A 14480-nucleotide genomic window follows, 5' to 3' on the forward strand; every position below is an offset into this window, starting at 1 on the left:
GGGGCGAGAGGGCGGACGGGGCGGGGCCGCGGGTCTCTGGCCAGCCTGCTAGCAGAGTCCAGAGCCCCCTAGAGAGGGGCGGGTGCGGCTAGCGGGGAAAGGTTGCTTGGAAGGTGCGAGGCTGTCAGGCCTGGTAGGAAGAAAAGGCCGCGATCCGTATCCAGACTGGGACGGCGCCAGTTAAGGGTCCTTTGACATCCTTAGCGGGCCCAGCTCTTTCTCTGCCTCCTTGTGTAGCTCTATGTTTGTCGGTGTCTCAGTGTTTCTGGGTCTCACTCTGCTTTCTTCTTGGGAGGCGCCCTCTCCCCTCGGCCGCTCCCGTGCCGCGCCTTTCAGTCCCCGCGCCTTTCTGACCTTTCTCTGGGTCCAGTTGCCTTGGCTCAGCCTCTCCCGTCCCCCCAGGGTGCGCCTTTGTGAAGTATTCCTCCCACGCTGAGGCACAAGCCGCCATCAATGCTCTGCACGGCAGCCAGACCATGCCGGTGAGTGCGGCTGACCCTGGGGAGTGCGAGACGGGGCAATGAGGGACCCAGACATCTCTGCCATCCCACACATCCTCAAGGCCCTGCCTGTTCTGGCACCCGCTGGGCCACACGGTGCCAAACGCGTGCCCTCATACCACGCTCGCAGCCTCCCCAGGAGACGGGAAGGCATTGCCAACAACCCCATTTCTCAGACGAGGACACTGAGGCCTGGAGATGCTAAGGAAGTAGCCTAAGGTCACCTAGGTAGAAAAAGCCTGCCGGGAGGTTAAGCTCCAGACTCCTGGGAGAGGGTTGGTGCTTGTTACCCTACCCCCTTCCCCTCCCCCGCCCTCATAGCACCCCGTGGAGAGGATCGGGTGGGCCCAGGCCAGGGAGCAGAGGCGGATGGGGCAGGGCTGGTGGGCCTCACGCGCAGTCCCGGCTACAGGGAGCCTCATCCAGTCTGGTGGTCAAGTTCGCCGACACCGACAAGGAGCGCACAATGCGGCGAATGCAGCAGATGGCTGGCCAGATGGGCATGTTCAACCCCATGGCCATTCCCTTCGGGGCCTACGGCGCCTACGCACAGGCAGTAAGTGGGGGCCCAGCGGGGCGGGGCCGGGGGCGGCAGTTCTCTGCAAGCCTAAGAAGCGCTGATTGGAACAGGGAGAGAGGTTCTAGGTCCTGCTGACTGCACCCTACCCCTGCCACCACTCAGGGGAAAGGTGTCCTTCCACCTTCTGGTTATTCCTAGCAGGGATCCTGTGAGGTGCCTCAAAGCGCCCCTCACCCACACTTCCCCTGAGGTCCTCTCAGGCCCATTCTCCCACATTGGGGTGGGCTCTGCCAGCATCACCCCTCAGCTGTCTCCTGGACTTGTGACCACAACCCCCACACGGGTGGCACTAAGGTAGGCCAGGGCTCTGGTTCTAAAACTGCAAGCTCACCTCGCTTCTTCAACAGTGTCTAAACGGCCAGTTTCAACAACCTTCCCAGTCCCCGCTCACCTCTGGATTTCATTTAGGATGCTCCTGTAGCCTCTACCCTGCAGACTCCAAGTTAGGACCGTTCTGAACAGAAACCCTTGCCAAGTTAGGTCTACAGCAGCTCATCCAGGTGTCTCTAGAGCTTTGGATGTCACATCTCCATGAACCGCAGGACTGGCTGGCACCTTGGAGCCAGTCCCCTTCCCGCACCTTCGGCAACTTTGGAGTCCCAAAGACTCTACTTTTGAACACAGCTTTCTCTTGGGGCGTGGTCTCTAATAGCCACTGAGAACTAGGGCAAGTGTGGGTAAGGCTCAGGGCTCTCAGAGATGGGAGGAGAGATATGCATCTGAGCTCCCTGGGGTTGATGGCCTGGGAGTTGGTCTCCGGGAGCAGGAGCTGAATGACCCCTTGGTGGGGAGGGCCGCCCTCCTGGAAGCGCATGATATTTTTTCCACTCCCTCTGCCCCAGCTGATGCAGCAGCAAGCGGCCCTAATGGCGTCAGTCGCACAGGGCGGCTACCTGAACCCCATGGCTGCCTTCGCCGCCGCCCAGATGCAGCAGATGGCGGCCCTCAACATGAACGGCCTGGCGGCCGCACCCATGACCCCAACCTCAGGTGAGTGGGCAGGTACCAACACGGGGCCTGGCAGGAAAGCTGCTGAACCCAGTTTGGTAACTTGGTTTGGCGAATTTCAGCTACCAACAGACCATCCTGTGTCAAGAGCATCTGGTGTCTGGGCCCAGTGCCGGCCTCATCCTTGAGCAGTTTGTCTCAAAAATGTTCTAATTCCTGAGGACCCATGCGAAGATGATCCTGGCCCCCCTGCTATCCAAGATACGATTTCAGAGTGGCAACAGTTTCACTCGAGTTGTTAAGCCGTGTCAAGAAGCAGTTCATGTTGATCTGTAGTATAGAGATCTGGAAAGAAATTGACATGAACACACCTCCCTTTGAGGTCTGAGGGAGAAGAGCCCTGCCCATTTTGTGGCCCTGTTTGGTCCCTGGCCCAACCACAGAAGGAGCCCCATTTTTCATTTTCCTTTAACCCAACCTAGATTCACTGATTTTTTCCAAGACAACTACAGAACAAGCAAGAGAGAACTGCAAGAGTTGCTAAAGGACAGAGGGGTTGAAAACAGCTCTACTTACAAAGCATGTTTTTAATTGGATCTTGGCTGTTATCCAGTTCAATGATTCTCAACCTGGGCAATGTTGCCCCTCGCCCCCAAATACCTGGCAATGTCCTGAGACATTGTTGGCTGTCACAACTGAAGGAGGGAAAGTGCTACTGTAATCTGGTAGACAGAGACCAGGGATGCTGCTAAACATCCTGTGATGCACAGGATAGCTCCCTTCAAAGAAACGCTTGGCCATAAATGCCAATAGTTTCAAAGTTAAGCATCCCTGTCTAGCTCCAAGGGCTGGGCTCTCATTCATCAAGCTTCCTTGGCTCTCGGCTCTCAGGCCATAATAGCAGTATTCCCAACATCCAGGAGCTATTTCTTTCCCAGCTAAAAACTATAAAAGACTGTGCCATCTCTAGCCTCAACTTGAGCACCACCCCACAGCTCTGATCCCCAACCTGGAGACACTCCTGATGACCTCAGGTCCTTATCCAGAGAGACCCTCCTTGCTTCCTACCTGAAGAAGAAGGCCCTTCGCAGCCTTTGGGGCCTCAGCACAATAAAGACACTACCCACACCTTGGTTTCCACCCACCTGGTGTAGGGAGGGCGGTGTGTTGTCATCTAACCCCAACTTTACCCTCACCATAGCGAGCATCACCATTGTCTTAACTGGAGGCCCCAGGGTGTCTAATTTGTGTATGAAAAGGGCTAAATCTGGACTCTACAAAGGCCTTTCTCCCTCAATGCAAAAAAGTACCACAGTTAAGACTCTCTCCACCTGAGTATCCAGACTCCCTCATGGGAAGGCAGATCAGCCCATCAGTGATCCAGTCAAGATAGCAGACAGCAGAGCCACAGCTTAGAATCCCCTTGGTGGCCAAACAAGGACCAGTCCATCCTGACTTAGCTGGGGTAAGCATGAACCATCGAAAAAGACTAAGAGAAGAGCGACTGTGGTCAAAGTCATGGACACTTAGAGGTCTATGTGCTGCAGCCCCAAGGTCGAGCAGTCAGTGGTCAAGGAAGTCTTAGTAGGGAACATGGGATTTGGACTCCAGTTTGAAGTATAGATACAGTTGGGATGAGTAGAGTTGTTACATGTAGGGAGATAACCCAAGGCCTGATTCACAGATAGGACTGAGTTGGTGTGTGAGGTCCAAGTCTGTGCCCAGGCCCTTGGAGCCAGGGAGTGGAGATCCACGGGTCGACCTTCATTGCCTTTGTTCTGCCTTGTCTCCCCTCCTCCCCCCGCCCCCATCACCTCTAAAACCAGGTGGCAGCACCCCTCCAGGCATCACTGCACCAGCCGTGCCTAGCATCCCGTCCCCCATTGGGGTGAACGGCTTCACTGGCCTCCCCCCACAGGCCAATGGGCAACCTGCTGCAGAAGCTGTATTTGCCAATGGCATCCACCCCTACCCAGGTAAGCACATCTGGTTCCCCTTCCTTCTCCATGAGCCATGCTCTTCATCCTTTCCTGTGCCTGCCCTCACTGTTAGCATGGGAATGTGTGGGCCCTGCCCTCTTCTGTTCTTTGGTGGAACCCCAAATGTGATCAGGGAGAGCCAGCCTCCTGCCCTCCTTCAAGGAGCTCCTGATGGGAGAGAAGACAGATTCGTGGGTGTTTGTCAGTCTGATGGGTGAGAAAAAAAACATTCCTGGGGCTCCCTTAAGGGAGAGAAGAGAATAGATGAATCGTCCAACCAGGTAGAGAAAGGCTAGTAATTGCAAATTACTTGATGGTGAATTTGACCCAAAGAAGTGAGGGGATAGATGCTAAAAGAATAATTATATTTAGTTTTAAGTAGGACAAGACTCTTCCAGGAAGGAAGTGGAGGTATATAGATTGCTAGACTGGTTAGTACCTATCACTTCAGTCCCTTGGTGCATGCCAAAACTGTGGTCAGCACCTTGAACAGAGGACCAGAACCTTGGACAGCTCCTGGGTCCTGCTTGAATTCTGGCACACAGGAAGATCCAGGAGGCCTGCCCTTGAATAACTTTCATTTCACTCCAGTTGCTCAGTCATATCCGACTCTTCACGACCTCATGGACTGCAGCATGCCAGGCCTCCCTGTCCATCACCAACTCCCGGAGTTTACTCAAACTCATGTCCATTGAGTCAGTGATGCCATCCAACCATCTCATCCTCTGTCATCCCCTCGTCCTCCTGACTTCAATCTTTCCCAGCATCAGGGTCTTTTCCAATGAGTCACTTCTTTTCATAAGGTGGCCACAGTATTGGAGTTTCAGCTTCAGCATCAGTCCTTCCAGTGAATATTCAGGACTACTTTCCTTTAGGATTGACTGGTTTGATCCCCTTGCAGTCCAAGGGACTCTCTCTTTGTTCCTTTAAAATTTGAATAACTTTGTTCCTCTAAATTTGGCAGTTCTCCTGTGGTAAGACTGCCCAGTTGACTTGAAGCAGGGCCTCTCTCTGGTCTTGAGGATGGGCTGGCATTGAAGCAGGGAAGGTGGGCCCAAAGGCCTAGAGTAGACTGGTAAGAGGCAGTGCAATAGAGATGATGAGAGCTGTGTCCTTCTTCTTGGAGGGCAGGTGATGAGGTCACAGAGTCCCCATAAGCCTCAGTAAGTGCCCAATCTGTGACAGACAAAAGGGAGGCTCCAGAGGAGGGCAGGACATGATCTGATCTCTGAGGTCAGAATCCAGGCAGGAGCACAGTATGCATCAACAGAATAATGAGGCAATATGGTACAGCAGAGTTTCGTCAAGAATGAATGTTCTCTGACTTGAGATGCTTGAGGATTCAAATGAAGGGAGAGTTCATTGTGCACAGATGAGCAAGGAGCAGTGTGCTGTGGAGGGGCTGTCCTGGTGGGGCAGGGGGTGTAAAGATGTTGACTCAACTAGAGCAGAGGAGGGCAGCCTTGGGGGGCACATTAGTGCTCCACACTCTAGTTGCCCACCAGAATCTACTGTGTGGCCTTGCAAACCCACAGATGCCCAGATTCTGACTTCAGCATTCTGGAGTGAGGCCCAGACACCCAGAGAATATACAAGCTCCACCAGCAGCAGCAGAGGACAAGGTCACCATGCCAGAGAGAAATAGAGGAGAATTTCCTGACTTTGAACTTGGAGTTGCTCTTGATCCCCTCCCAGTGTTTTCCCACACCTCACCCTCCAGTGCATAGCAAAGAGGTCAGAGAAGCCTATAGGATGAAGAGACAGGGCCTAGAGGAGGGTCTGGAGTGTTGTTGAAGGACAAAGGTTCCAGGCTGGGAGGGGCTTGGCAAGCTGGAGGTGGGAGAGACCCCACCCATCTCAGGGACCTGGGCTCCTCCTCACTCAGGCTTGTGGGCTGGGAGATACAGTCCCCAGCACATCTGAGTGGTTTCACTGCCCCCTCCCTTCCCTGCCCACAAGCCCATCTGGATCTCTGGATTTTGACAAACCTGTTCTTTCCCCACCCCCACCAACATCTGTGAACTATTTCCCTCATGGAATTTGGAAGGGTTTCTCTCCCCCATTTGTAACAATCTGGCACATCCCATAAACAATCCCCTGCCAGAGCAGGAGGGAGGGATGAAGGGAAGGAAAGAAAAAAGTAGTACATTAAAAAAATTAATTTACCATCTTTAAATGCGGAGTTTGGAGCTGCTGTAATGAGCGAGATCCTTCAAAGTGTTCATTCTTTGGCAGTTACTAATGAGGTCATTAAGCAGAGAAGTGGAGAGGAGGCTCGGAAATGCTTTTCTCCACTACCTAGCCCCAGGTAGCATCTCTACTCTCCCCTCTTGCCCTCGAGATCATGCCGGAAGCACACAGTGTGGTCTTTACTTAACACCCTGAAGGGGTGGCTCTTGAAATGATAAGGACTGTTCATTCCTCTCTGTGTCGCAGTATTTGCGGAGCACTTGCTGTGATCCTGGCATCGCTGCAGAGGGACCTGCCATATAAGTCATACCCGTTATGTTTTGCGTAGGGCCCAAACTTTGCCCAAAGAAGAGATATCTTTTTTCTAGCTAGCATAAAGGCCAGTTCCAGAGCTGGGTAGACCCTGAGGACAAGCAAGATAGCTCTCTCTCTGGGGATATAGGGCTGGTGCAAGAGTCAGGTGGAGAGGGAGCAGGCGGTCACATGGCTAACCATCACCACCACCACCTTCCCACTGGGCACTCCAGTGCCCACCCTGGGGGAAATAGAGGGATAGGTTTTGTCCTGGGCAACCCCAGGTGGGAAGGAGCCTGCATCCTTACCCATCTTTAGCTCACCCCTCTGAGTGTGCCCTCCCCCAAGGACCTCTGGCCCAGGACTTTCCCTTGTCCCCCTGACACCCAGTGCTGTTGTTCTAGTGTGACTTTACTGAGAGGTTCAGGGGAGGGAGCTCAGACAGGAGGTTTGGGCATTCTCCCTGGTCTACTGGCCCCAGAGCCTGGCATGGCCAGTTAGCTTGGCTAGCTTGGGTCACCAGGCAGATAAACCTGGACGGTTTCCTTTCTATCTCCCTGTGTTCTCCAGCTGGCCTCAAAGGTAATGAGGCTGGATATGTCCCCACTCACGTCCCTGGGCCCCCGAGGCCAGCCCACTCCCACTTCAGTCATCACCGACCTGCATCACCAAAGGCAGGGTTCACCACTGGTCCATGCGCCATCCAGCCTTTTGTCCACCACGTCTGCAGACACCACAAAGGCAACTGAAGTGAACCGAGCCTGTTCCCCGGCCCAGCTTCCCCAGGTTGCTTGCCAAAGTATCAGCCTCTGGTCCTCTGGCACTGGGTGGTGAATACCCAGTCATGAGATCGGGTGTGATAAGACCCTTGGTCTTCTGGTTCCCTGGTGTCTGTGGGCACTGTGGGGCAGATCTCATTTGTGTGGTCGGTCCTACCACGGGCGTGCCCGGGAATGGACGACCTCTGTGCCTAAAGAATTTGGGAGGAGGTCCCTCTACTTGAGCAGGCGTGGGTGGCCCAGAGAGAATGGCAGCATGAGGCCTCCATGCTCTTTCAGCTTCTGCCCCCAGTTGTGCTGGGCACTAGGAATAAGTGAGGAGGAGACCACCCTCCTGACAGCCTCTGGCCTCCTTGCCTGCTCTCAGGCAGCCCTTCTCCAGGGCCAGGTCCCTCGGGTGTCTCTCCACCCAGCCCCTCATGGTCGAGCCCTCCTCTGTTGTCTCCTCCCCACCCTCCCCAGCCTTCTGCATGAGCCCCCCAAACCAGCGGCAGCCTACATCCCCCAACCAGGGGGAGCAGCCTACCACCGTCCTGAGGGCCCCAGACTGGGGAAAGGGCCCCCCTCCCAGCCATTCAGGGGGCCTGCCTCAGATGTCCTGCCCCAGGACAGGGACCGCGGTGGCCGGGAAGGCAGTGTGGCCGCAGCAGCATCTCCAGGGGCGTGGCGGGGGAGGGGCTGGTTTGGGCAGGCATTGCTGACCTCTGTCCTTTGGCTCCCCTGCAGCGCAGAGCCCCACAGCCGCGGACCCCCTGCAGCAGGCCTACGCCGGAGTGCAGCAGTATGCAGGTCGTTAGTATCCACGCGTCCCCACGGTGGTCCCTGGCTGCGTGCACCTCCCCGTGCCTGGGCATCGCCCCACCCAAGCCTGGGCTTAGCAGTGTGGGGGGTTTGGGGGAGTGGGGAGGGACCGACAGGGAGCCGTGGTCCTCCTACCAGGCTGCCTCCTTCTCTGCGGGCGTCCTTTGGTGATCAGGCAGAGCTTGCCTCACCCTAATTCATCCTGGCAGTGGTGGGGGGGTTCAGAACTCCATTTGAGCTGGTGAGCTGGGCTAAGCTTTAGCCTTGCTGTGAAGCGGCATCTCTGAGGCCAGATGTCCTGCCCCCATGGTGCTGCCAGGGCGGGTCTGTCCAGGGGCACCAAACCTCCCCCAGCAACACCACGTGAGACTGGAGCTGGGGGGCCACTGGCCCAGAAAGCACCGATGCCGGTTTGAAGGAGGAGAAGCAGCTTCCATTCCCCTACCCCCAGCTACACACAGGCAACAGGAGTGGGGCCCGAGCTAGGAGGACAGGGGAGGACAGACCGCCAGAGGCAGCAAAAAGGAGAAGCGGGCAGGTGGCCTTGGGTCACTGAATGGGGAGGTGATGAGCTACTGTAGGAAGCCCAAGGCCAGCTGTCAGCCACACTTCTGTCCTACCTCTGGGCTAGACAACACACACATGTGTACACACACACACACCCACAGTCATCTCTGCCAGCCAGGGTCCTGCTGTCTGGCCCCATCAGGGTCCCTCCTCATTGCGTTCAGATGAGCTGGCAGTGTCTCCCTGGAGGTAACGGGGCTGCCTGGTACATGGGGGCCCGCATGAGCTGGCTGTCACCTAGAGTCCAGGGGAAGCTCTCTTCCTCACCTGCTGACCCTCCTGAACCCCTTTGGGAGCCAGGCCAGGCTGAGGAGGGTCTAGCCAGTCCTGTGCCTCCTCTGACCCTTTTTCCATTTGAATATAGAAAGCATCAGATTTGTTCAACTCAGTCTTCGGCCCTTGGGGAACCAGCCACTAGCAGGGTCCCAGAGGCCAAGCTCACACCTAGGGTGGCTCCCCACCTCCCCCACTGGTGCCATCTGAGCACTGGTGAGGTGGCGTGAGCCCGAGGCAGCCCGGGCTCAGAGAAAGGGAAACCTGGTGGGTGCCAGGTGGTGTGGGGCCAGCCTTTCCATTCTGATGTTTTTGGTTATCCGTTATTGTGGATTATCTGCACACATGGGTTGTCCATTGTTGCAGATTAAACCTGCCTCCCCCAGGCACACACCAGCATGCACACACGCATGCACACACATGCATGCACACACATGCACGCACATGGGGGCCCGCGTGAACACATATGCAACTTCTAGACTTCCCTTTGCTGCTTCTCCTTCATTACTGCTAAAAACTGGCTTTACGTTAAAAATGCATTTTTTTCGCTGGTCTGCTTTGACTGCTCACCACTGAAACTTCTCTCTTTCTTCCTGCCTCTCACTCTGTCTCTCTTCGTGTTACTGTCACCGTCTCTCGCTCTTGCCTCTTCCCTTGGGTCCTCCAGCAGCCGCCTATCCTGCTGCCTATGGTCAGATAAGCCAGGCCTTTCCTCAGCCACCTCCAATGATCCCCCAGCAACAGAGAGAAGGTGAGTCTGCCAGGGGGGCTCCTATGCCCCTCCCCCTTCTCCCCCCAAAGAGGCTGCTCCCCCAGGCCTTTGGCGGTGGTGTTCTTTTGGCAAGGTGACCACATCTGTGTTGTGCCGAGGGTGAGGGGGGCTGCAGGAGTGTGAGAGGCGGCGCGGAGGTGCACGTCACAGGCAACTCTGCAAACCCCAGTGGAGGGAAGTCAGGACGGGGGAGGCCTGGACGAGGCAGGGTAAAGGAGTCGCACCTCCCACAATGGGCAGCTTTTGTCCAGCGGAGAGGAAGGGGAGACATAGGGATGCTCATGGATGGGGTGGCGGGCAGGAGCGGGGAGACCAGTTCATCTAGGACAGAAGCTGTGCCCTCTCGGTGAGCAGGAGAGCCCACCTGGAGCTTCCAGGGCAGGATCCACGGGTGGGTGAGGGGTTGGGGTGCTCTGGTGTAGGCCTAGTAAAATAAGGGGATCCCAGAAAGCTGCCTCTGAGGCCCTGCTGTGAACAGGGCGACAAGCCAATGGGCCTTAGATGCTGGAACCTCCTAGAGACCCTCAGCGTCCTCCCATTCCAGAGTCTGGAGCCCCATGGGGACTGGATAACAAGTCCAAGCTCGGGGATGCTCACAGAGCCCCGTGTGATGGGATCTTGTCTCCCACCCTATGAAAAGGGTCACTCTGCCAGTGAGGCCACGATACCCGCCCCAGTAGCCCACATGGCCAGAAAGGACTAGTGGTTTCCAGATCGTTGGCTCGTAGTCCTTGCAGCAGACAGTCCCAGAGCTATGGGAGGTGGGCTAGTCCTGGAAAGGACCTCAGGGTCTGTTAGTCCAAAGCTCTGTGGTCCCAAACAAGCCCCAGAGCCTGGATGGCTGAGAGCGTGGTCTTTGAAGCAAATCCTTCTAGGTTTGAGTCCTAGCTTGGCCTCTCTTCTCTCAGCTTTGGCGTCCTCACCTGTAGAATGAGGACAGTGGTAATCATTCCCTAGAGGGGTGTGAGGATCACCTAGCTCAAGACTGTCTCCAGACTCCAGCAGTCACCTGCTGATTTCTCACTGTGCATGCCGCCCTTCCCTCACCAATTGGTCACCCCCTCCAAAGTCGTATGTGAGGTGTTATCTCAGTTCATGTGCATGGGGCAGCTCCCGAGACCTGTGTCACCATCTTCCCAGGGCCCGTGAAGATGCAGGAACCTAGCGGGGTGCACAGTGAGGCCCCCTGCTCACTCCTGCAGCCACGCGCTGCTGCAGCTCCAAGTCACACCTGGGGCCGTCGGTGAAATGGGGGTGGGGGATAGGGCATCAACTTGCCTCTGCCAGCAGGTCCCCTCCCTGGGCTGTGGCCCTGGAGCCTGCCCTGCCTTCCTCCCTCCAGTCCATGCCTTCCAGCACCACATCAGTCGGGTCAGAGCCACAAGTGGTGGGGTGCAACTTTACCCATCCCAGGCCCAGAACTGTGCCCAAGGGCCCTTACTGCTTTTGTCACCACCGTGACTTCAGGCTGACCCACCCTCACCTTGTAGTCAGTACCCCGCATCGCTCTGGCCTGTGGCTCAGAGGTCTCTACACACACACACACACACACACACACACACACACAGCTACAGGTCAGTGCTGCTTGCCCCAACACACATGACAGCCCCTCCCACTGGCCTAAACCCATTCCCTTCATCTGCTCCCTGTCCTACCCGCTACCTCACACTTTGTACCAGCCCATGCATCTAGCTCCGAACTCTTCCACGTACCTTCTCTCCATCTCAGAACAGCTTCAGGCCCTCCCATCCCCATGCCCTGCTCCCCAGAGCAGACCCTGTGTGGCCAGTCCCTACTCCGGCCTCCCCTTGGGCAGGGGGGCCTCCTGTTGTTGTCCCCATCCTCCCTGACTTTGGTACCCTGGGGGAGCAGGGCAGGGGGAGGGGTGAGATGGGAACCCAGATCTTTAGAGAAGTACACTGCATACAGGGGCAAGCTCATGGTGCTGGGAGTGGGGTCTTTGGGGAATTCTTTGGGGTCCTGAAGGATGAGGTCTTCAGATTTGGGGATGGGGAGATGGGTATCCAAGGCAGGGAGAACAGCAGGAGCAAAGGCAAGGCATGGGTGTTGCCAAGTATGAGGTAAGCCTGGAAATGGAGTGGGATGGAGCCAGAACAAAGCCATGTCTGGTGTTGCACGAGCTATGAACTGGAAGGCTGTGTTCCTCCAGGCGCCAGTGGTTAGCCTCTTTCCATGTAGTCACCACCACTTGTGTCAATGCCATTGAAATACCAGGACACGCTGGCTGCTGGGCAGGAACCACCTCCCAGCTCCCTTGTCTTTGATTTGACCCTGAAAACAGATGCCTGAAGCCCCTGAGGCTGTCTGCCCACAGACCACCTGGGTTGTTGTGCAAAGGGATGTAGTGTGTTCCAGGGCCATCACTTTCTGTCTCTGGAGCTCCATTTCTCTTTTCTCCAAAGGCTAGGTTGGACCAGATTGATATCCAAAGCCCTACCGTTGTGCTATCTGGATGCTCGATAATCTGGGAATTAGGGAATGCACTGAGGGCTCCAGGGTAGCCCGAGAATGACAATGTGTAGGCCCACTGTTGGGGATGAGGGGGCAGGGGGCTAGCCTGGGACTGGGAGAGCCGGTCCTGTGGGGTTCAGCCACACACCATGCTGAGGGGACTGAGTGCAGAGGCTCTGCCCTCGAGGCTCCTCGACTCTTTTAAGGAGAACAGAAATAACATCCATACCAAGCAGCTTGCAGGACTTGAGCTTGTAGGGAGGCCCCCAAGTTCAAGGTGGGTGTCAGCATGCAGGGAGAGCAGAGTAGGAGTACAGGGAAGGCACATGCTCCTGCCCCCTAGAAAGTGCCCCCTTCTGGCTGGAGAGAAATCTTCCCAGACCTACTGGAGAAAGAGCCTCAGTATTGCCCAGAATATGGGCTGTGGGAGCCCCAGGCCTGTGGGGACTCAGGTCTAGCTGGGGACCATCAAGGGACACATCCATAGGGTATGAACCAATGAAAACATGCCATGGTTGGAGGGGACGGGAGGTGGGTGTGGAGGGGAGGAAGGGCCACCAGGGCTTGGGGAATTCTGCACCGGGACCCCTGGCAGTGCGTGAGGGAGCTCGCTTGCGCCTGTTCTGAAAGCGCCGTTCAGGGAGGGAGGCCAGAGAGTGGGGATGGGCAGATGGTGTGGGGCAGGGATCAGGGCCGAGGAGGTCATTGGTTCAGAGGGAGGCTTTGGTGGTCAGAGGACTCTTAGCTATCAGCTGTGACCCTCAAGGGCACAGAAATAGAGGGAAGATGTAAAAATAGAAGTCAGAAGTATGTCAGAAGTAGTTAGGCTTCCCAGGTGGCTCAGTGGTAAAGAATCAGCCTTCAATGCAGCAGACATGGGTTCCATCCCTGGGTCAGGAAGATACCCTTGAGTAAGAAATGCCAACCCACTCCAGTATTCTTGCCTGGAGAATCCCATGGCCAGAGAAGCCTGGTGGGCTACAGTCTATGGAGTCACAGAGTCAGACACGACTTAGCAACTGAGCACACACACACAGTTTAAAAGGTCAAGTTTTATGTGGCACACTCTATTTTAGATGCAAGAAAAAGAGGAAGCAGCTTGGAGAGATTTCTCATTCAAAGAGCTAAAACTCAGCGTTTTGGTCATTTAAAAAGAAACATGTAAACTGAGCTGTAACCGAGCTGTAATACAGGTCTGGCGTTTAAACTGAGCTGTAACGGAGCTGAAACACTCCTCCGTCTGTCGCTTCAAATTTTTGCTGTGGTGAGACAGAAACGAGGAAATTACATACTCCCCTGTCAAATTCATATTTAATTTTGAAAGAAACTGCCAATATGTTTTAATTTTTATAAAAAATAAATTTATTTTAAAAGAAACATGTAAATCTTTAGCTATCTGGAAATTTCTGGGGCACTGAGATTTATGATAAGGAAGTAGAGAGAGAGGAGGACATAGCCCATGGAGACAGACAGCCTGGGTCTGGGTTCATATCCTGGCTCCATCACCTACTAGCTATGCAACTTGGCAGGAGACTTAACCTCTCTGGCCTCAGCTTTCTTATCTGTAAAGTGGGGATGACAGTAGCCTCAAGGCAGCTGTAAGGATTAAGTGAATTAACATATACATAAAGTGTGCAGAGCACCCTGGCATGCAGTTAGCACTACAGAAGTGGCAGGGCTCTTATTGTTGAAATGGGGAGTCTTTTAATATGATGAAGCTGGTGGTACCCTGGCTTATGGGAATCCCATCATGAAGCCTTTGTATGAAGCCCTTTCTGCTCACCTGGCTTGCTGGAGCAGGTGGGATAAATCTTGGTTTCCACCTTCAAGATTAGGGCTGACATTAAGGTTCAGGGCAGTGGAGGGTAAGGCCTTTGGGGATCAAGTGGGAAAGAGTAGCTGCAGGCCAGGACAGAGGATGGGGATTCCAGGCCCCAGAGTCCTGCCTTTGGCCGGGGGAAAATGGGGAGTGAGGCTTGCAGAGACAGGGCTGCCCCAGCACTTCCCTCCATCCTCCCCTGGTGGGGGGGTGGGGGTGGGGCTGGGCAGGCCTCCCTACCCACTGCCTCTCCTCAGTATTTCTCCTCCAAGACTAATCAGGCATGTTCACCCCATTCACTGGGTGCCTCCACCCCTGGAGCCCTAGAGTTGCCAGGCACCCTGTGATGCAGAAAAGACCATTGAGGCACAGAGAGGTTCAGAGACTTGCTCGAGGGCAGAGTGGAGACCAGAGCTCAGACCCGGGGCTCAGCAGCTCCCCACTTTTTCGTGGCCGCTTTTGGACCTCGGATGAGACCCCCCTCCTAACCTCGCCCCTACCCCTCC

The 14480-nt window shown here is 55.4% G+C and overlaps 1 protein-coding gene across 1 annotated transcript in view; it reads left to right on the plus strand.

The window, feature by feature from the left end:
- CELF4 (CUGBP, Elav-like family member 4) overlaps positions 1 to 14480 on the plus strand; it is a 313421-nt gene that overhangs the window by 283400 nt on the left and 15541 nt on the right. Inside the window, exons 7-12 of the mRNA XM_010849742.1 lie at positions 403 to 482; positions 913 to 1056; positions 1923 to 2070; positions 3855 to 4004; positions 7997 to 8062; positions 9579 to 9662. Of these exons, the coding sequence (XP_010848044.1) occupies positions 403 to 482; positions 913 to 1056; positions 1923 to 2070; positions 3855 to 4004; positions 7997 to 8062; positions 9579 to 9662 (672 nt within the window). The remainder of the gene's footprint in view (positions 1 to 402; positions 483 to 912; positions 1057 to 1922; positions 2071 to 3854; positions 4005 to 7996; positions 8063 to 9578; positions 9663 to 14480) is intronic.

This window comes from Bison bison, unplaced genomic scaffold, assembly GCF_000754665.1.
Source record: "Bison bison bison isolate TAMUID 2011002044 unplaced genomic scaffold, Bison_UMD1.0 scf7180017864286, whole genome shotgun sequence".
Classification (NCBI taxonomy): domain Eukaryota; kingdom Metazoa; phylum Chordata; class Mammalia; order Artiodactyla; family Bovidae; genus Bison; species Bison bison.